The following is a 22,002-nucleotide window of genomic DNA, read 5'->3' on the forward strand; positions in this document are numbered from 1 at the left end:
ATCTATCTATCTATCTATCTACAGCATTTACCTATCTACAGCATCTATCTATCTATCTATCTATCTATCTATCTATCTATCTATCTATCTATCTATCTATCTATCTATCCATCCATCCATCCATCCATCCATCCATCCACCCATCCATCTATCCATCTATCTACAGCATCCATCCATCCATCCATCCATCCACCCATCCATCCATCTATCCATCTATCTACAGCATCCATCCATCCATCCATCCATCCATCCATCCATCCATCCATCCACCACCCATCCATCCATCTATAGCATCCATCCATCCATCCATCCATCCATCCATCCATCCATCTATCCATCTATCTACAGCATCCATCCATCCATCCATCCATCCATCCATCCATCCATCCATCCATCCACCCATCCATCTATCTACAGCATCCATCCATCCATCCATCCATCCATCCATCCATCCATCCATCCATCCATCTATCCACAGCATCCATCCATCCATCCATCCATCCATCCATCCATCCATCCATCCATCTATCCATCTATCTACAGCATCCATCCATCCATCCATCCATCCATCCACCCATCCATCCATCTATCCATCTATCTACAGCATCCATCCATCCATCCATCCATCCATCCATCCATCCATCTATCCATCTATCTACAGCATCCATCCATCCATCCATCCATCCATCCATCCATCCATCCATCCACCCATCCATCCATCCATCTATCCATCTATCTACAGCATCCATCCATCCATCCATCCATCATCCACCCATCCATCCATCTATCCATCTATCTACAGCATCCATCCATCCATCCATCCATCCATCCATCCATCTACAGCATCCATCCATCCATCTTCATTTGCTAGAGTCAAAATAGAAACCCTCAGAGGAAAAAAAAATCCTTCAGTGAAAGTTTCAGTGTTGACTCTCAGAAAAATGGAAAATGCCTCAGTTTCAGAAATGGCCACTGAACACACTGAAATTATTTGGCAACATTATTATAAGGACGGGCATATTCAGAAGACGAGCTACTTGAGTGGTCAACATTCATTTTCACAATGCATTTCCCCCCAGGAGAACAATAATCTGACATATGGCTCATTTGTTCAGCCATGCCTTTAATAATCCCACAGGCCTTCGGTCTGAATCCACCCTCAGTACGGACGCAGATCACCACAGCTTTAATTAGCAGCCCTTCAAAATGTGTGTTTTTTAATCAGGATGTGATCAAACAAATCCACCGCTTCCCCGTGGAATTCAGTGTTTCCTCTCCAGTACATCACTGCTTTGAAGAGTAAATTGCAGGACACAGTACACACTTTCTAATAAATAAGGTCTAGTTCATGAGGAAGCTCATTCGACTGCAGGTGTGGAGAAAATCCATGACATGCTCAAGATGTGCTCACATTTATGTTTTATTCACTTCCATTCATGCAAGGCAAGGCAAGGCAAGGCAAGTTTATTTATATAGCACATTTCATACACAATGGTAATTCAAAGTGCTTTACATACTATTAAAAATAATCAGAAGAAATAAGAATATACAAAACAGTTTAAAATAAAGAAACAAGAAAGAACTAAAAATAATTAAAACAGTTTAGAATAAAGAACAGTTTAAAATAAAGAAACGAGAAAGAACTAAAAATAATTAAAACAGTTTAGAATAAAGACTAAAAGACACAGTATAAACAGTCGGACAAACAGTGACACAGTGCTCATTCATTAAATGCAAAGTTAAACAGATGTGTTTTGAGTCTGGATTTGAATGTGACTAATGTAGGAGCACATCTGATCTCCTCTGGAAGCTGGTTCCAGCTGCGGCTGGCATAATAGCTAAAAGCAGACTCTCCTTGCTTAGAGTGAACTCTTGGAACTTCTAGCTGATGTGATCCTAATGATCTGAGTAATCTGTTGGGTTTGTATTCCGTGAGCATATCTGCAATGTATTGAGGTCCTAGGCCATTAAATGATTTATATACTAGTAATAATACTTTAAAATCAATCCTATAAGTAACTGGCAGCCAGTGTAATGACCTGAGTACTGGTGTGATATGATCATATTTTCTGGTTCTGCTAAGAATCCTGGCGGCAGCGTTCTGTATGAGCTGCAAATGTTTTATGGTCTTTTTGGGAAGGCCAGTGAGGAGTCCATTACAATAATCCACCCTGCTGGTGATGAAAGCATGCACTAGTTTTTCTAAGTCTTGACTGGAAACAAAGCATCTAATTCTTGCAATATTTTTCAGATGATAGTATGCTGATTTAGTTATTGCTTTGACATGACTATTGAAACTAAGGTCTGACTCTAAAGACACACCAAGATTCTTGACCTGATTTTTAGTTGTTTGACCTTTAGAGTGAAGGTATGCGTTCACCTTGAGAACTTCATCTTTGTTTCCAAACACAATGACTTCAGTTTTGTCTTTGTTTAACTGTAGAAAGTTTTGGCACATCCAGCTGTTGACTTCATCAATGCATTGAAGCAGAGAGTCAATGGGGCTGTAATCATTAGGCGATAGGGCTAAGTAGATCTGTGTGTCGTCTGCATAGCTGTGGTAAGAGATTTGGTTCTTTTTCATTATTTTGCTCATTGGGAGCATGTACAGGTTGAACAGGAGTGGCGCAAGAATTGAGCCTTGAGGGACTCCGCATGTCATGGGCGTCCACTCAGACTTATGGTCACCTATATTCACATAATAACCTCTCCCATCTAAGTATGACCTGAACCATTTTAGAACTGTCCCAGAAAGCCCCACCCAGTTTTCCAGCCTGTCTAGAAGTATTTTGTGATCGACAGTGTCAAATGCAGCACTGATTACTCTTATGTATGCACATACATAAGAGAGCGCTGGGAACACAAGCATGTGCGAAGAAATATGCAAAGTTTAACCTGCAAATTTGTGTAGAGGTTCTATATTAATTCATTATTATTTGATATTTGCGAGATATTATTTATTAAAAACAGAAGCCCTGTGTGTCGTCATACCCTGTTGGCCATTTTTGCTTTGATGTTTGAGCATCGTTATTTTTGTCAGCTTTTGTCCAACAACTGATTATTAATTTAAAAATAATAAATAAATAATGATTAGACTACATCATTAAAGCATGGATTATGGAATAAAAGCATGGAATAAAAAATGTGTTATTTTAGAAATTTATTTATAGATCATTATAGTGTTTATTAATATTTTGAATGAGCATTTATTTTATTTTATTTTATTTATATTATCTATTAAATTTATTATACTCATTTTAGCTTTATCTTATTGTTTTGTACTGTGTAACAAGCTACAAAATGTGACATTTCTCACTTGACAGTAAATCATGTTAATTAGAGAAATATAAATACGTATATTTACTTATAAATGCCAGCGTTTCCTGTTAAATACACAGGGTGTTATTGGAAATCTCTTCAGAGGTAGATGCAGAATTAAACAAACGCATTCAATTGTGTGAATATGGGTTAAAATATCAGTTAATCTCTAGTAAATCTACATGCTTTGAGTTTAATGCTGAGTTTCTCTCTCCCATTATGCTTTTAAGGGAATGTACACAAACACCTGCACCTGCAGTAATTATCTTAAAGACCTCGAAAAGCTCATTATTAAGACATTACGGTGTCGTGCATTACAGTACGCAGGTGTACAGGGAAGATCATTTCTGTGTGCCAACAGAATGACCCGAGCAACTCACTCGCTGAATTATAGTCCCTGTGCACACTTCTCGTGACTGTCAGCGTGCCTCATTCAGCTCAGCGGGGTTTAAAGAGCGCACCTGTTAAACAGAGCCAGGTGTGCTCACATTAACCTGCTGGCTGATGAAGATGAAGATGAAGAGGAAGCTCTGTTGTGCATGACTGTAAACACTCCTCAGGAGGGCCGTTTCTGATGCTCAATGACAATGGCGAGGTTGAAAGTGATCCAGCAACTGGGAATATGAGGACTTCTTCACTCAGCGAGCCCTTCACGTGCTGTCACTGCCGTCCACGCTCACAACTACACATGATACAGGCCTGCCGCTGACCGATGCCCCCTACAACGCTCCCAGATACAGGCAGGTATGGAAACATCAACTATTATTTAAACTACGTGTGGTTTATAGTTTAAATAACAGCGGTTAAAATGGAAGAAGGAAATTGATTTGGTTATTACCTTTCATGTGGTGTGTAATACGGCTGTTTGAGAATGTAAAAGGTCTGCAAAGTTTTAAAGGGGTGGTATAATGCCCTTTTCACATGATGTAAAATAAGTCTCTGATGTCCCCAGAGTTTGTATGTGAAGTTTCAGCTCAAAATACCCCACAGATATTTTTATATAGCATGTTAAAATTGTAAATTTTTGTGGGAGAGCAGAAACGCACCGTTTTGTGTCTGTTCCTTTAAATGCAAATGAGCTGCTGCTCCCGGCACAGAGGGCGGAGCTTCAAGAGCTCTGTCCTTTTACCTCACATGGACATGCACTGAAAATTTCTAAAAATTTTAGGCTTTTATGTTCAAACCGGATTCAGACAATGATGGAGAGACTCAAGAAAAAGTGACAACATGTAGAAGCAACAGGGCATTTCTGAATGGTTAGTTGATGAATTTATGTAGCTGATGTGTAGTTATCTTCTAGTCATTGATTAGCATATTCTGTCATGATAATCTATAAATCGTGTTCAGGGGGCGGGGTTTATGTAAATTTTAAGCTTAGTGATGTCACTAACCCGGGAGGAAGCTTGTGTAGTCTCTACCAGCCGTTTGTTGTCGTCCTTAAAAAGCGATTTCTTTAAAAGCAAATATCTCCCTTTGCTTTGAACTTTGAGCGTTGTAACTTTGCAGATGTTGTTTATGCTCAAACAGCAACATTACACACTAACTAAAGTTAGAAAAGTCAAATCATAATCAACCACCCCTTTAAAGATCAAAGTGCAGATAAACAGAGTTATTGTCTCCCAAAAATGGGAATCAATTCTAAACTGCCGAAATGAGTCGTGAGTAATTCCAGTCTCACTTTTAACTCAAACCTACAAAGGTTTGTAACAAATTTGCATAAAGCCCCTCCTGTGGCCTTTATTGGCCGTCGGCAAACAACGTCTACTTTGCCCCGCCCTCAAACACTGTAGCTGTGGCTGAGACTGGAAGAGTTTTTCGTGTTGTCGATGTTGCTGCCATTTTTTGGTGCATTTCAAAAGGATGAGGACTCACACTCGAATTGATACGGAAAAAAACGGCACTATCGTTACGGTTCGTATCTCTGTGAATCAAGTACTGAGGAGGATATGAAGCTGAAATTCAGATATAGTAATGGACTGTTTGGTTTCTAATATGTGACGTAAGTGGTCGACCAATCACAATAGACTGGGCCATTTGACCAATCAGAGGCCAAATCCTTTATCAAACGTTTCAGACACTGGGAGAAAAGAGGTGATGTCCAATGTATATTATGAGAAAATTAAAGCGTTTTATTTTTTTATTTTATTTTTTTTTTACCTTGGATGCATGTAAACCTATTGTAGGAGACCTCAAAACAAAATAAGAGCCTTTAAAATAGCATAATATAATATTCTACTAAATTACATTTTTACTTTTACTGATCATATTTCACTCCAAATCAAGACAGATGCTTGGAAACTTATTACAGAATTATTAATAGTGCATTAGATATGAATCCAGTCTCATCATGATATTTCGAGTGAGTTGGAGGACATGTAGAACTGTGTTATTTTAATATTATTTATACACTATTATAGTGTCTATTAATATTTTGAATGAGCTTTTATCTTTATTTCAGCTTTCATTTTCATTTAGTTTTATTTAGGTTAAATTTATTTATTTTTAGTTCAGTTTTAGTTTGTATTTATTTCCTGTTAGTAATTTTAGTGCTTAAACTTATTAAAGTTATAGTATACTACTAAGGCAACATTTGTAAGTTTTTCATTTAATATTTATATTTTAATATATTTTAGCTTTATTTTGATTAACAAAAAATGTTTTTTAATAGTTTTAGTTAACAGTAATAACCCTGAACTAGACTGCTGTTTATTACACATGGAAATCACAGGTGTTGTCCATTCATATGTTAGAGATTTAATGCATTGCATTGCACTCGGATGACTTTCTGAAAACATTCGACGAGGAGCAAAATGATCTGGTAGTGAATGAGTGTCTGAACACTGAATTCTGCAGTGTGTATACACACTTCAGGCCTTCTGACACAAGAGGACACAAGTATCACTAAAGGCTGAAAACATCACTTACACGGCACAGAAAAGCCAAACGTCAAGCTTTGTGATTCCTGACATTTGTGATGAGCGATGCTGACTGAGAGATAGTCGGACAGCGGCGAGAGATAATTAAGCATAATGAGATATTAAACCATCATGGCCACTTCCCTTTTCTTCCTGTGACTGTCAGACATTAATACTCAATCATGTCCTCTGCACAAAATCTCTCTCTCTCTCTCTTTCTGTCTGGTCTCCAGGGCCTGAAACTACAGTATCAGCAACAGCCATCTAAAACACAGCCAGGAACGACAGGACAATTTTTCACCATTTGGATGTCAGACAAATATAGTTATAGGACTTGTTTACCCAAAGCTGAAAATTCTGTCATTATTTACTCGGCCTCAAGGCCGGCCCACGGGTTTGTGAGTCCCTGGGCAAGATCGTAAAACGAAGAGCATTGAACATGAATTTTTCATGACATTAGTGCTATAATTGCATTTTAAAAGAAACACTTAAAAAAAAAGCACATATGGCCATGGGTAATTGAAAACTACAACTAGTTTTGTTTGTGATCTAGATCTAGTTGTGTTGTGCTCATCACTTTCTATGATGATATACAGTATGTATGTATATTTATATATATATATATATATAAGTGTGTGTGTGTGTTATTAAATATGTTTCTTCTACTAAGACTTAATCTATATGCATAAATTGGTTTGAATAGAAAATGAACTGGCAAATGCAGGCGTGAATAGAGTTTGTTTATTCCATTATAGCCCAGATAAACAGAACATTACAAAAGACTGTCTCCTAGCAAATTATTCATGACAGCAAGTTAATGTATGTGCGTGTGTGTGTGTTATGTGTGTGCGCGCTAACAGTCACAGCGCATATGTAGATTACTTGATTTGAAGGTCATGTGCAGTTTGGTTAGCATGATTCTAATGTACATCAGCATGTAAAAGACATTGAGTTTGCAGTTTTCTAATCATAGTGGAGGAGTGATAGAGTTTTGCAGTCTAAGCATGTGACATTCTCATTCAGACTGTTAGAGCTTCTATTTCAGAATACACTGGAACCTAGAGATTACGTTTGTTCCTCTGAGAAGTATATGCATAATTAGTTTCTTGTTTGCCCAAAAGTAACTTCAGTCTGAATGTGAATGTGTCTCAGGAATTTGACTCATATTTGTAGAATCTGGGAGGAGAAATTTTGATATTTGTATGTATACAGCTCCAGGCTATTGATATATATATATATATAAAGCGCTATATAAATGCCTCATTCATTCATTCATTCATATTGGGAAATTGACCTCCTTTGCTCAAATATTATGCAAAATTTGTTAGAGTTTGTTGCATAGTTGTGCTTGGAGTCAATTGTTTTATTTCTGATAACGCAGTGGCTACGTTTACATGCACAACTTTTGTTTCAATCGGACTGAATTTATTCACACTGCACGAATATACAGAGTTTCTGCTGTTTGCGCATAATTACCATTCTCCTACACTGGTTCTTTATTTGTTTTAAACAGCAGACTTAATATTTATCCATTTCTGGTCATAATTTGGAGACAATGTGCATATGAACCGTTGTGCCGCTGCTTATATTGAACACACAGTAAAAATGCCCCAAACCAGTCGTCTGTGGATGAGAATCCGAAAACAAGGACTGGTGGGACATTGTCCTGCTCCACTTCACAGATGCGGAATGAAAGGAGAATTTTAGAAAGATGGGACACTCATTTATACGACACTTTATTCAACAGGAACAACAGCTCGCTCCGCGTGTCATACGTCATTACGCTTTTTCAATGTTATTGCACATGCGCAGTCCTTTCAGTTTCGGTTTTCAATCCGATCAAGTGTTTACATGTTCTCTCGATCGGATTTGGAAAAGGAATAAACCACCCCTTTCAATCTCGATCGGAATTTCATTGGGATCGAGCTCAGTCGGATCGATTAAGGTGTTTACATGAAGGCTTTTCAGTCCGATTGAGCCGTCAATCCCATTACTAACGGATTATTTGTGAAGTGAAACATGCCAAATTGTGCGGATATCATTTTTTGGCCAGGCTGTCATGCAAAGAAATGATGAACATGCAAAACAAGAGAGAACCAATCAAATATTAATAACTGATTATGTTGTAGTCAATTTATGCTTTTTTTTTTTTTCAGTGAGCTTTTTCTTTTTCTATGCATCTTTTATGCATAGTAAAATTTAACCTATAGCTGAAGTTTGCCTTTTTTTTGCCAAATAATTTAGTTTTGAGGGTGAGTAAATGATGACACGAAAACTTGCAGTTGTGAGTGAATTATTCATTTATTTTGCCAGGCACTGTACATGTTGTAATGGAGAATGGATCATCTTCCCTCCAATTGGCCCTTTTATCGCACTTGGCTTTCAATGCGCATAATGTGTCTTGATTTGCCACTTTGAGTGCATTTGGGCAAATTGATTTGCAATGCATCTTGGTTGCATTTGCTATGTGGTTTAGACCAGATATCTGTTTGATTACTCAATATATATTATATAGCAATTCTCATGTCTGATTTTTATAGCCCAGCTCTTTATATAAAGATTGATATATAAGTATGTCCCACTTTATCCGTATAAATACTGCACATTGATACAGTAATCTCAACTGCTTTGCTTAATTTGTCGCAAAATGTAAACTATATTATCACAGCACTAATCTGCTAAATGCTGCTGTAGGGCATGACAATATTAAGATATTATAAACATTTACAACAACAACACTTTTGCATTATTATGCTTGTATTATATTAGAGTCCAATTCAGTAATTGACTATGCAAATTAGGTAATGCTGCAAAAACACCTGTAAAATTGAAATTTGCAAACATATGTTGCATGGCCACATTTACACATGCAGTATTCAGAACACTGCCATATGACATGCTTTCACATCATTCAAGTGTCTTGATACTCGTTCAGACACATGCACATTTCTGTTGTGTGTGTAAGCCCCGACTCAGTCACACACTTTAGTGCTTCATTAGGTTTGGGCCTTATTATAACACCTACAGTACAACCATGGCTCAGCAGTGAGTCCTTGTTGACTCTTCGTGACACCCAGAGGCAGAAAAACACACACACACACACACACACTCTTCAAACACTTGGCAACATTCTCCACTATAAATAACCTTCACCTAGAGCAGCGCGTTTGCTAAGTGAGTATTTCTAGAGATGCTGAAGCTGTGCAGATCTTTAAACGACCACACGACCCCCACGGACACCATCGTCCACCCTGCACTGGCAGAGGAAGTTCAGGAGACCATGGAGATCTTTATTCATCCTCTTTCTGTATATTTTCAGGTTCATATCAGCCAGTTCACTGCTCATCTGTTCACACAAAACCCATTATAATCAGTGATGCTGTCTACACTGGAGGATGTGACAAAACAAATCCCTGACTGTAAACCGTTGCCATTCTATATCTGACATACTCAATGCGCTCGCGCTATTTCTGACACGACGAACAAATATATTTGCAATGGTCGCTTTGTCGCGTCCAGTGTACTGTGGAGTAGACACAGATATTTAAAAGATAATCTTTAAAAACACAATTTGAAAAAAAAAATCTTAAAAAAACTCTTTTCCCGCCATTGACAGAAATTTCCATAATTTATGAGACAACGCTTCCCTGCTATCGACGAAAATTGCCGGATTTCTGTGTTTTCACTGTAACACGGTAGGGGGCGCTATTACACATCTTCTGAAAGAGTAGAGAATCTCCTGATCAAAACACAGGTGAACAAGCAGCAGAAACAAGCGATATCATACGTACTGTATGTAAGCACATGCACATGTAAAATGAAGCGATCATCAAACATATTAAACGGCATATAAATCAAAACGGCCTAATGTTACCGAATGAAATGTCGACCCGGGACGAGCTACAGGACTGTGAAGCTTTACGGGTGTTGATGGACTCGATCTACACCATCTGTGTTTTAATCATCGTTCTGAATCCGATCCAGATGTAGTTTTTGACAAAACCGCCTCTCAGTAGACAGCAAACTAGACATACATGAACAGAATGCTTATGCTTTTTTCTGCCTGTGAAATGTTCTAGACTTTTTTGATGGATCATAATTATGATCAGACAGTCTTCAGTCTATTTTCTGTGTCTATTTCAGATGGACCAGCTCCTAATCAGCATTCAAAAACACAACTAACTGCGATTGGTCACTTTACGTGTCATTCAGATTAGGGCTGCACGATATTGGAGAAAAATGCGATATGCGATAACTCATTAAATAATGCGATATTCGATACGATAATGCTTAAAATAAACTTAAATTATCCTTAAAATATATTTAAAATTATATAACCTACATGTGTTTCACATTCTTTTTGTGACAGGAAAACATCCCTACAGCTTCTGAAAGTGAACAGAAGTGTTTTACTGTGTTATTTTAAGTGTTATTTTAACATCAGTGTAAACCACAGGTTATCCTACATTAGGTTTATTAAACAACAGAAACTGAATAATCAAATGTAAAAATAAAACACTCAGTTTTCACTGTATGAATTAAATATATACTGATTCTTATTAAAGCTACAAAAGTTATTCAGCCAAGAGCAGTGAGTGATTTTCTCTTTGTCTTTTGTTCATGACCCCAGTTATTGCAAGCCGTTGCGATATGAATATCGTGATATTTCGATATATATATTATATATATTGTGCAGCCCTAATTCAGATCACCCAAGGTTCCCGACAGAATCCTGTCTACCTGAGATGACAAAAAGAAGACCATATTGTATTGTTCTGCAGGCCGGGAACTAAAGCCGCTCACACTGGTGAGCGTGTTAAATCCTTGATATGAAGCCAGTTACGAAAGCGTCCCTCATGTGATCCGAGAGGAGACGAAGCCAACATCCCACCTGCTTCTGAGAGTCTCAGCAAGAGCCTCCTGTCTAATTAACACGCTCTGTTGAGAAACACCCACTGCGCTCAACCGCTCCACACGCCGGCCGGTCAAAGCACTTCCACTTCAGTCACTGGTCTGAACACGACTGATTACAACGGCTGGTTTAGCACAGCGGAGGTGCGGTCGTGAAGGAGTCACTGGGAAGTCGCAAAGTGATTCCTGCATGATTTTAATTCCGTCAATCAAAGATTATTAGAGACATTTCTGGAGGTTATTTACACACATAAAAGTGGAATAGGAAAAGTTTCAGATTTGTTGTCAATGCATTAGCAAACAAAACCTTTCTCTATAGAGCACAACAGCAGGAAGTCAAAATAGGAATATTAGTAAACTTTCCGTTCACCAAAGAATCCTGAAAAAACATGTTTCCACAAACATATTATGCAGCACAACTGGTTTCAACATTGATAATAAATCAGTCTTTATATTTATCTTTATATAAGTCTTGATCTTCAAATCATCATATTAGAATGATTTCTGGAAGATCATGTGACACTGAAGACTGAAAATGACGCTGAAAATTCAGCTTTAAATCACAGAAATAAATTACATTTGACTATTTATTACAACAGAAAACAGAAATTTAAATTGTAATGATATTTCACAATATTATAGTTTTTACTGTATTTTTGATCAAATAAATGCAGCATTGATGCTGCATTTATTTATGAGACTTCTTAATTATAAGACTCTTATTTATGAGACTTCCCAAACGCACACACACACACACACACACACACACACACACACACACACACACATTCTTGTACATCTATCTTTATGAGGACATTCATTGACACAATGCAATCTCTAGCCGCTTACCCTAACCTTACCCATCACAACTAAGTGCCTAACCCGAACTCTGACCCTAAACCGACCCTTAACCTCATTATAACCTTATCCCTAAAACCAAGTCTTGACCCTCAAACAGGCCTTTAAAGACTCTCAGAAAGAGAGGACCGGCCAAAATGTCCTCACTGTACTCTCTCTGTCCTCACTCCAGTGGTCTAAAACTCAAACTGGTCCTCACAAAGATAGTTGTACAAGTACACACACACACACACACACACACACACACACACACACACACACACACACACACACACACACACACACACACACACACACACACACACACACACACACTCACTCACTCAAACACACACATACGCATACACACATACACATACGCATACACACACGCTTCAGATAAAAGTTAAAAATGTGATTAATTTCAGAGCTGGTTAGTTTGGATCATGGTTTAACTCTTGATTGAATGATTTTTAAAAATGCTTCTGGAGGAAAAAGATGGGGAAAATATTTGTGGAAGGATCTGCTAATATTGAAAATCTATGTTAGAAACCAATCTGGCAAAGAAAACATGATACTAATAATGAAAAGTGTTTGCACTCACTGATCTCAGATTTGGCAGGCGGGCTGATGTCCAGTCTCTCCATAGAGTCCATGCTCTCCTCGTCTAGAACATAATCGAAGTTCAGGATGAACATCATCACAACTCCTTCCTGGTTCTTCACTGGGATGATGTGAGTGTTGCACTGGAAGTCTGATCCTACAAGAGGAAGATGAAGACGTGTTTCATTCCCAAAAGCACAACTCTGATCTGGCTGATGTGGTCCCGTGACCAGCACTCGTCTGCTGTCTGGACCACATATCACTTGTTCATGAAGACACATGCTACGATTGCTCATTCTGAGAGCTGAAGATTATAATCAAGCGGATGAAACAGAGAACTAAATCACCATTACAAGGTACTCTACTTATCATAAAAATGGTTTCATTTCAAAGGAAAAGTGGCAATTTCCCTGGACATTTTGATTCATTTTTTGGACTAAGGATTCACACATAAGACTATTTGATCAAGGACTCTCGGATAAGTGTTCATTTTTATGATTGACTATTGAGTTATCAATATACTTTGTTGGTTAACCTGCTTATGCCTATCTTTCAAGTGTTGATACAGTTTTTCCCCTTATTCATTAATGCCTTGTGAGTGCCCTGAACTTTTAAGTGACTACTGGTTTACTTAAATTGCAAGCCCAGTTTGTTACAGATTGCAGTTCATGTTGTTCCATACTTATATGCTGTATTTTTTCCATGGAAGACAGAAAGTATACATTTCGAGAGAATTTTCATGCAGAACTTTTCCATAAAATAACCATAGTTTTCCATTGTTTATAGTGGAGAAAAAGCACACAAAGTTCAGCGCATTTGACTATATTTCAAGTTTTCTGAAGTCAAATTTAAGCTGTTATTCACTGAAAATATTCCCTTTTAGTATTTCGAAATACACTTTTTTTTCCTTCTTTTTTTTTTTTTTTTTTTTTTTTTTTACATGAGGTTAGTTTTTGAATGCCAGGCTTTCAGTCTTCTTTTGGGACTATTTTAATTTGCAGAAAAAAAATTATATTATTTTTTTACTGGGAGTAAAAAGCTAAATATTAAATTTTGATATGATTTTCTTATTTAATATTTTATTTAATATTTATTTTATTACCATATATCAGGCATCAGTTTTTGGGGGAATAAGATCAAATTGAATTGTCAGTGCATTAATTAATACAACTTTCTCTATAAAGCAGAAGATCTGGGTTCTGGAATAAAAAAGTAAATATTTTTCATATATTTAATAAAATAGTTATGTAAGGGATAATGTAGAGCAAGGCGGTTGTTATAGCGAATACAACCCCGACAGGCTGAACAGGACCCCGACGCGAAGCGGAGCTTGAATCAGCCTGAAGGGGTTGTATTTGCTATAACAACCGCCTCGCTCTACATTATCTCGCTTATTACATGGCTACCTACCAAATAAATCAATAAGTTGACACAAAATATTGATTTAAAAAGGAGTTTATTGATTTAAAAACGATTGTATTGCTTCCGCTAAAGAAAATATTCCGTTCCGTCTCTACGGTTAGAATCCTGCGTCCATAGCAACGCTCTGTTTTCCATGGCAACGGTGTGTTATACTTAGCAGCGTCTGATATCAAGAAATAACACACCGCATTCTACATTAGAATTCAACCAAGCCATGTTTCCAATCAATAGTTTTAAATTGTACTGTCTTTTCCTTTGTAACATTCGCAAAGCATTATTGCAAAATGTTAGCTTTATAATCAGTAGAAATGATAGTTGCAGGACAAAACCCACCAGAACATAATTAGACCCCTGAAAGTGCTCTTCTTGTGAGCTCCTTCAAAGCGGACGGACCGAAGCATGACACACTCATTTGCACTATACAGCCGGAGAAGGTGAGATTCGGGAGCTGAACCTGAAGGACTGAAGAGAGGTGATGGCAGCTTTCATCTGCTCTCCGAGACCGACGCTACATTACTCAAATACCCTCTCCACAACCTCAGAGAGAGAGAGAGAGAGAGAGCTGCAGGGTGTGATCATGGATAAATGTGGTGAATCAGACCCAGAGGTCAGAGGTCAGAGGTCACAGGCTCTCCACAGGCTTAGCCCTGCTCAGCTGCTGTTTTTCTGCAGGGCGTCCCACACGGATACGCATGGACTTAGCAGGGCATGACAGGCACAGTCAATTTGTCCACATGGACTTTTTTTTTCTTTTTTAGTCCAATCCATCCTTGTGTCCTTCTCATTCAGTCCACTCCCAAAGCCCCTTTAGTGATGAAAGGATACAACAACAAAAAAATGACTGAAGGATTATTAAAATGTTTGGGTGTCCGTATGAAAGCTTGTGGCTGACATAATAGAATGTATCATACAACAGATAGTATCTGTCCTGGACGCTGATCGAGACGAGAGTCACGACCGCGGGATCCGACGGGACCGAGTTTTGAAGAGGGGAGATGCTGAGAGAGAATATAGAAATGAATCCCGAAAAATATGTTTTTTAATAATAACAGCACGCAGAAGTCTGTCACTTGAGATCTAAAGCTTTGTGTGTGTGGAAATGGGAAGAAATCGCCTTTAGACAGACTAGAACTAGAACTAACATCACAAAAAACATGTTCATTACTTGAAATAAAATAAACACTAACTGAAATAAAAGCAACATTTCTCAATTTCATTTAGTTTAAGTACTAAAATGACTAAAAACTAAAACTAAATATATATATATACACACAAATAACTAATATAGACAACAAGAACACTCAACAAAATTACTAAAACTTTAAAATAAAAATAAAAAGTTAAAATAAAAACATTATAAAAAAAATAATAATAATAATTTTAATTCAAAATATTTACAAAAAATGTAATAGTAAATTAGTTACACTAAAATAACACTGGGATGAACAACCCGTAATTCTCCCTCGGGCAGATTGAGAAACTTAATTGCAAAATGAAGCAAAAAACTTCATTTCAACATTTACTAATACATTATTAATATCAAAAGTTATATATTATTTAATGGACCTGAGCTAGCATGAACTAACAATGAGTAGTTTTATTTTTTATCAACTAACATCAACAAAGATTAATAAATAATGTAACAAATGTATTGCTCATTGTTAGTTCATATAAGTTAATTAATACAATAACTAATGTTAACTAATGAACCTTGACTTTACATGCCTTTTTCAAATTTAATTAAGATTACTGGATAAGGATTTTTAAAAATAATGTTCAAGACTGTACACACAAATTGCAGTTTCTAGACAATAAAAACATCTAGAACTGTGCACAAGTAGAAAAAAATGACTATACATATTTCCACAACTTTTAATAATTTTATTTAGTAAAGTATTTATTCATATATATATATATATTTATTTTTTTATTAATTAAAAAATATATATTTTCAAGAATGTATTCATTTTAAACTTTACATAACTTTATGAATTTTAATCACTATTTAAAAACAGTCAAAATGCCCTTTTAAGGTGTAAATCAAATTACAAGATCAAATTATTTTATTTGCATATATACACTACCGACAAAAAGTTTGGCGTAAGTAAGATTTTTAATGACTTTGACAGTCTTTATTGGATTAAAAATGCAGTAAAATCAGTAATATTGTGAAATATTATTACAATTTAAAAGAACCTATTTCTTTTTGAATATATATTTTAAAAATGTAATTCATTCCTGTGATTTTCAGCATCAATACTCCAGTCCTCTGTGTCACATGATCCTTCAGAAATCATTCTAATATAAAACATTGCTTATTGATGTCAATGTTGCATGGTGCTGCATTATATTTTGGTTACAATTCCTTGAAATAGAAATATTTTGCAACATCATACATGTATAAGTGTATTATCAGCAGAAATGTACTGACTGAGATCTGGTCCAGAACAGCACTATTCTTTCACACTCCTCATGGTCACAGTCACACTCAGCAGGAGCCGAATATACCAGCGCTGAAGCTCATTTAGGACACGGGTCTAGGGAGGCTTCCTCAACATGCTGGACTAAGCATTTCCCGCATCCTGAGCAGTACATCAACGTCTCCGGCACCGGCAGGTATCATTAATACTTCTAACGCAACACCAGCGAGAAAAATGGATCAAATGAGACGTGGAATATTCTGCAGCAACTCTCCTCAAATGTAATTTAATCTACATGTTCACTATAATCTAATGAGCGTGCAGAGGAGAAGTGCTCTGAAACATGAAGAACATCATGTCCTGTCAATGACAAGATACAATCACAAAATCATTTCAGCCATTTACGAAGATGTCCTAATGCAAGACTGGAAATAGCCAGAATGTCGAATTAAATGTGCAGCGTATTAAAGGAACACGCCGACTTTTTGGGACTTTAAAAAGAGTAAGTCCACACACACCCTTCTCATCTCCGTGCGTGCCGTAACTCTGTCTGACGCACCCACCGCTAGCCTAGCTTAGCACAAAGACTGGAGGTAAATGGCTCCAGCTAGCATACTGCTCCCAATAAGTGACAAAATAACGGCAACATTTTCAAACAAATCACTCAAGTAGCACCCAAGTAGCAGTGCTTCGCCTTCTGAGAATATAGTTCCCAGTATGTGTACGGTTAGAAGATGGCTGCGTGTCATGTGACCTTGTTATTTGTACACGCTGTGACTATACAAATCACAACATGTAAATAGGAAAATGTTGGCATTATTTTGTCACTTATTGTACAAACAAATAACAATCTATGAAATAAAAGGTGTATGAACGGAATCCCTATTATGCATAAACGTGTTATAATATAACATAATATAAACATCTTACGTCAGGACAATTTTCACTTTACCGATCTGATTCAGATCCAATACTTGACAACGGAGGAGGCGGGTTTGATTTTCTTGGAGTAGAGGTGAATTTCTCCCTCTCATAGCTAGCACAAAATAATTCATATTTACCATAATAGCAAAACGAGAAAGGCACAACAAAGGAAACTCCGTAACTGTGTAAATTAAGCGAACAAGTGCGCTACCATTACGTAATTAAACTATTGAAATGTCTTACCTGTCTAGCAAAAAAAAAAAGCCGTCTCTGCGTCCGTTTTGAACCCCTTTAAAACACGGAGTTCACGCCACCTTTAAAAAGCCCTGCCGATGTTTATCCATAGTGTTTATCCTTGTTTTCGCATGGGCCGATTGCAGTGTCTTTTTTTTCTCTAGCCACTCCGAAGTCCGAAGTCTTTTGGGTTTTACAACTGGTGAATCTCCAGTTGTCACTGGTGATTGTCGTTTGAAACATTCTGGATCCGCTATAAGTTTAATTATTTCAAGTGCTGTGAGAAAAGTCTATAAATCTACACCTCGAACATCCTCACACGCAATATAGCCTACTAGCCAGGACTCCTTCTTTATGAATTAAAATCATTATTAAATACATTAATACATTACTAACCGATCTGAATCGAGCTAAGGCAAGCAGAGAGTTTTGAACACTGGCTGGTTATGTTTTTTATTATTATTATTATTTTGGATAATTTTTAACACAAAAAAGTTACGGACTGCAGCTTTAAGCATTAGGCCTGTTTAACGCTAAACACAATATCGGTCAGATTTGCTGAATAGAAAGTGCTGTTTGTTAGATGCTGTCTATGATGTCCAACCATTCAAAAATAATTTGGGAGATTGTACAATGAAATGTGAAAAAAGACATTCTAGAAAATGATAAATTAACCATAAATATTTCCATGATTTTTAAAAATTTATTAATTGTAAGGTTATTAAAATAAAATGATTGTTTATTAACTTAAAAATAAAATTTGATTTATCTTTGCTTTTATACTTCTATCTGATCTGACTCCAAAAAATGACTTTTGTTGGTGATTTCATACTAAATAATATAATTGACTTGAATAAAACCGTTTAATTTAGATGTTATCACACGAAGCACATATTTTAGGTCATTAGACAAAACATTTACAGTAAAAACCTTTAATCACATATAGCTTTTATGCAGTTCACTTACAGTAAATAGCCCTGTGGGATGAATTTATGAATGTATAATGCATATTCAAGAAATAGTAAATGCTGTTCAGAAGATCTCTGATGTTCTGTATGCATAAAGTCTGAAACTGTACGTGATCCTCTCAAAATGACGGCATTTCAATGCTTAAATCCTGCTTATGTTAAACACTTCAACAAAATCTCGTTCTGCTTATATGGAAAAAAAAACATATATGGAAATATGAGTGGCTCCAGGGGAAAACGAGAGGAGTTCAGAGCAAATTAACTAAAAATGTTTGCTATTTTTGTGCAAAAACATGCTTTTTAGTCATTAACCACCCACAATCCAGTTTAATCAGATTCAATTCCAGTTAACCAGAGTTTATCTATATCTGCTAGTGGTGAAAATCGAATGTTTCCCAGCAATACAATAACTGTCATTACTAAAAGCATGCTTCAATGCCATTATGATTTGATTAGATTTAGGGTCCTGCAATCAATATATTGATATTATTACTGTATATTTTGTGAGCATTTTACTAATTTTATTAAGTTACAAATGCAACCAAAACACAAAATAACAATTTAATGTAACAAAACAATGTAATGAATGTAATGTAACTCTCTGAAAATTACAAATCCTGTATGCTAATTAAATTACACTTTAGTTTTTAATTTTCAAAGAAGTAGCATGTCTATTAATGTGTAAAGCTACAGTAACGTCTTCAGCTAGTCAGCTTTCCATCTAAACTGGTTATATCTCTGAAGCCTATAGTGAATGTTTGAGCCGTAGGATAATCTCTCTCTCACTTTTTAATTATGAGACATAACCATATTCATCCGCACAGTCACGAAGAGCCGAAGCACAACCAAAACAATCTTCTTCTCAAAATGTATGCAGTTTTTAAAATAGTCAAACAAGTCTAGTGGTCTCTTTCAAGAGATCTTTCTTTAGGAAATTGCGGGCAGATATGTATAATATGAGAGTTTCAAAATAAAAAATAGACTTATATATATATATATATTTTTTTTTTTTTACACTTGTTAGTCTTTTGATCCATATGGATACATCATTACACCCCTACTATATACTCAAGCATAGCACTTTATATAGTATTTAAAGATTTGTTTTCAGTGCAACATTCTGGCTACTTTCATTCTGGTTTCCCCCCTCAGCATCTGAGCTCTTATGAAGATCTGTGTGTTCACAAACACAACCGTCTTCATCAGGGCGGAAAACTGGTGTGCCGTTTGCAGACGGATCAAAGATTCGCACTCTGTTGAGCTCAGACTGTTCAGATGTCTCACATTGGTAGTCTTCATTATCAGCATGCTGGCTGTCTGACTAAATATAACTGTAGCCATTCAGAGCAGTCATCCATACAGACATTTTCATTTTGTTAGTCTCTAACGAGTTTGACATATAATGCACTAATAGCACTAATATACTATATTATACCCTTTTACAAAGTCTTGATTCTGTTTTTGGGCGCTACTAGAATGCTTGAATGTCCAAAAAACACATTATTTTTCCCCATATCTGACATTATTGCAGCTCGTCTCTTCCCAGTCTGTCAGTAACGCTCTGTTTAGTTCCTGTCTCTATGAAGCCCCTCCTTCTGAAAAGCACACTGTGCTATGATTGGTCGACTGGATCAGTGTATTGTGATTGGTCGAGCACTTCGAGTGTGTTTGGGAAATGTCCCGCCCCTTTCCATAACCGCCAGTTTCAACACACTACTAACTAACTCAACCAGGCCCCGCCCCTTTATTCTGCGTATTAATTATTTAAATGAGGAATATTGTGACGTGTTCGTTCCCGGAAGAAAACTCAAGACTACAATGGAGGCGTTTCAGGGAGTATCAGGAGTTTCAGTAGAGAATAACTCCCACTGGAGGGACTTTCAGAGCTTTTATGCTTTTTTTTTTTTTCATAAAGAAAGATGAACATGAAAAAAACAAAAAAAAACATAATAGGTCCGCTTAAAAATTCACACCATTTTTGTAGAGAATGTGATGCATTCAGTCAATTCTTTTCTGATTTAAATGCTCATTTACAAATGAGGTCCTCACCAATGAATTATAATGTTAAAATCATGGCATTTGAGTTCACAGCATCACTAATGGCACTACGATGACTCTTTCTCTAATTAATTATAGAACAATGACGCAGAGTGTGTATCCACTTGCAGTCTGTGTGTTTGACATGTTTGGGCTCGTATTGCTGCTTGACAACTAGTACATCTACAACTTTACCACACTAACTAAACAGGGTCAGTCCTGTTCTGCACGACCGTTTGAACTCTTAAATATGTGTTTTTATTCGGCTAATTATGCACCAGAAATACAGTGCTATGCATAAGTTTAGACACCCATGCTAAAGTTGACTAAAAAGAGGAATAAAAAATCATCTTTTGGAAATTGAACTTAATGCCTTAATTAAAAAAATTAGGAAAACTCCAACCTTTAAGGACACCAATTTTCTTTGTGAATGAATAATGTATCGTAAATAAATAAATGTTCTTCCTTAAAATACAGGGTGCATAAGTTTGGACACCCCTATGTTAAATTCCCATAGAGGCAGGCAGATTTTTATTTTTAAGTATTTTTTATTATTATTATTTTAGGATACTATGCATCCTGATAAAATTCCCTTGGCCTTTGGAATTAAAATAGCCCCACATCATCATATAGCCTTCACCATACCTAGAGATTGGCATGGAGTACTTTCCATAAGATCATCTCTCAATGCAAATCAAACTAGCTTTTAGGCTAACTGAAATAAAGCCATGCCAATCTCTCGGTATGGTGAAGGCTATGTGATGATGTGGGGCTATTTTAATTCCAAAGGCCAAGGGAACTTTATCAGGATGCATAGTATCCTGGATCCATGAAGTAACTGGCCTTTAAAAATAAAAATCTGCCTGCCTCTATGGGAATTTAACATAGGGGTGTCCAAACTTATGCACCCTGTATTTTAAGGAAGAACATTTATTTATTTACGTTACATTATTCATTCACAAAGAAAATTGGTGTCCTTAAAGGTTGGATTTTTCCTAATTTTTTAAATTAAGGCATTAAGTTCAGTTTCCAAAATATGATTTTTTATTCCTCTTTTTAGTCAACTTTAGTATGGGTGTCTAAACTTATGCATAGCACTGTATGCTCTCATAAACTTCCACTTTATTCATTATTTCCTGATTATTTACACAATGACAAGAAGAGGTGTTTTTTTAATCATTGCTTAGTGAAAGATTATTAGTCAACTTGCATGAGGACATCAACTTAAAGATTGTTTTCATATTCTAACCTATTATATATTCTACATATATTAAATGTCCACATTATCATGTATAAATTGATCAAACTGATGTGTTAGAATGACAAAAATAACTAATGTCACCAAATTAATCAAATCTACTGAAAGTACTGTAATACTTGTACTGTTATAAATCTAATACTTAACTTACTAAT

At 36.3% G+C, this 22,002-nt stretch overlaps 1 protein-coding gene across 3 annotated transcripts in view; it reads right to left on the reverse strand.

Annotated features, from left to right (window-relative positions):
• Positions 1-22,002, reverse strand: part of LOC307164826 (potassium voltage-gated channel subfamily H member 7) — a 107,086-nt gene that overhangs the window by 51,652 nt on the left and 33,432 nt on the right. For all 3 annotated transcript variants that reach the window (XM_079881974.1, XM_079881975.1, XM_079881973.1), the window contains one exon: positions 12,586-12,741. In XM_079881974.1, the coding sequence (XP_079738100.1) occupies positions 12,586-12,741 (156 nt within the window). The remainder of the gene's footprint in view (positions 1-12,585; positions 12,742-22,002) is intronic.

Source organism: Squalius cephalus, assembly GCF_949319135.1.
Source record: "Squalius cephalus genome assembly, chromosome: 9".
Lineage (NCBI taxonomy): Eukaryota > Metazoa > Chordata > Actinopteri > Cypriniformes > Leuciscidae > Squalius > Squalius cephalus.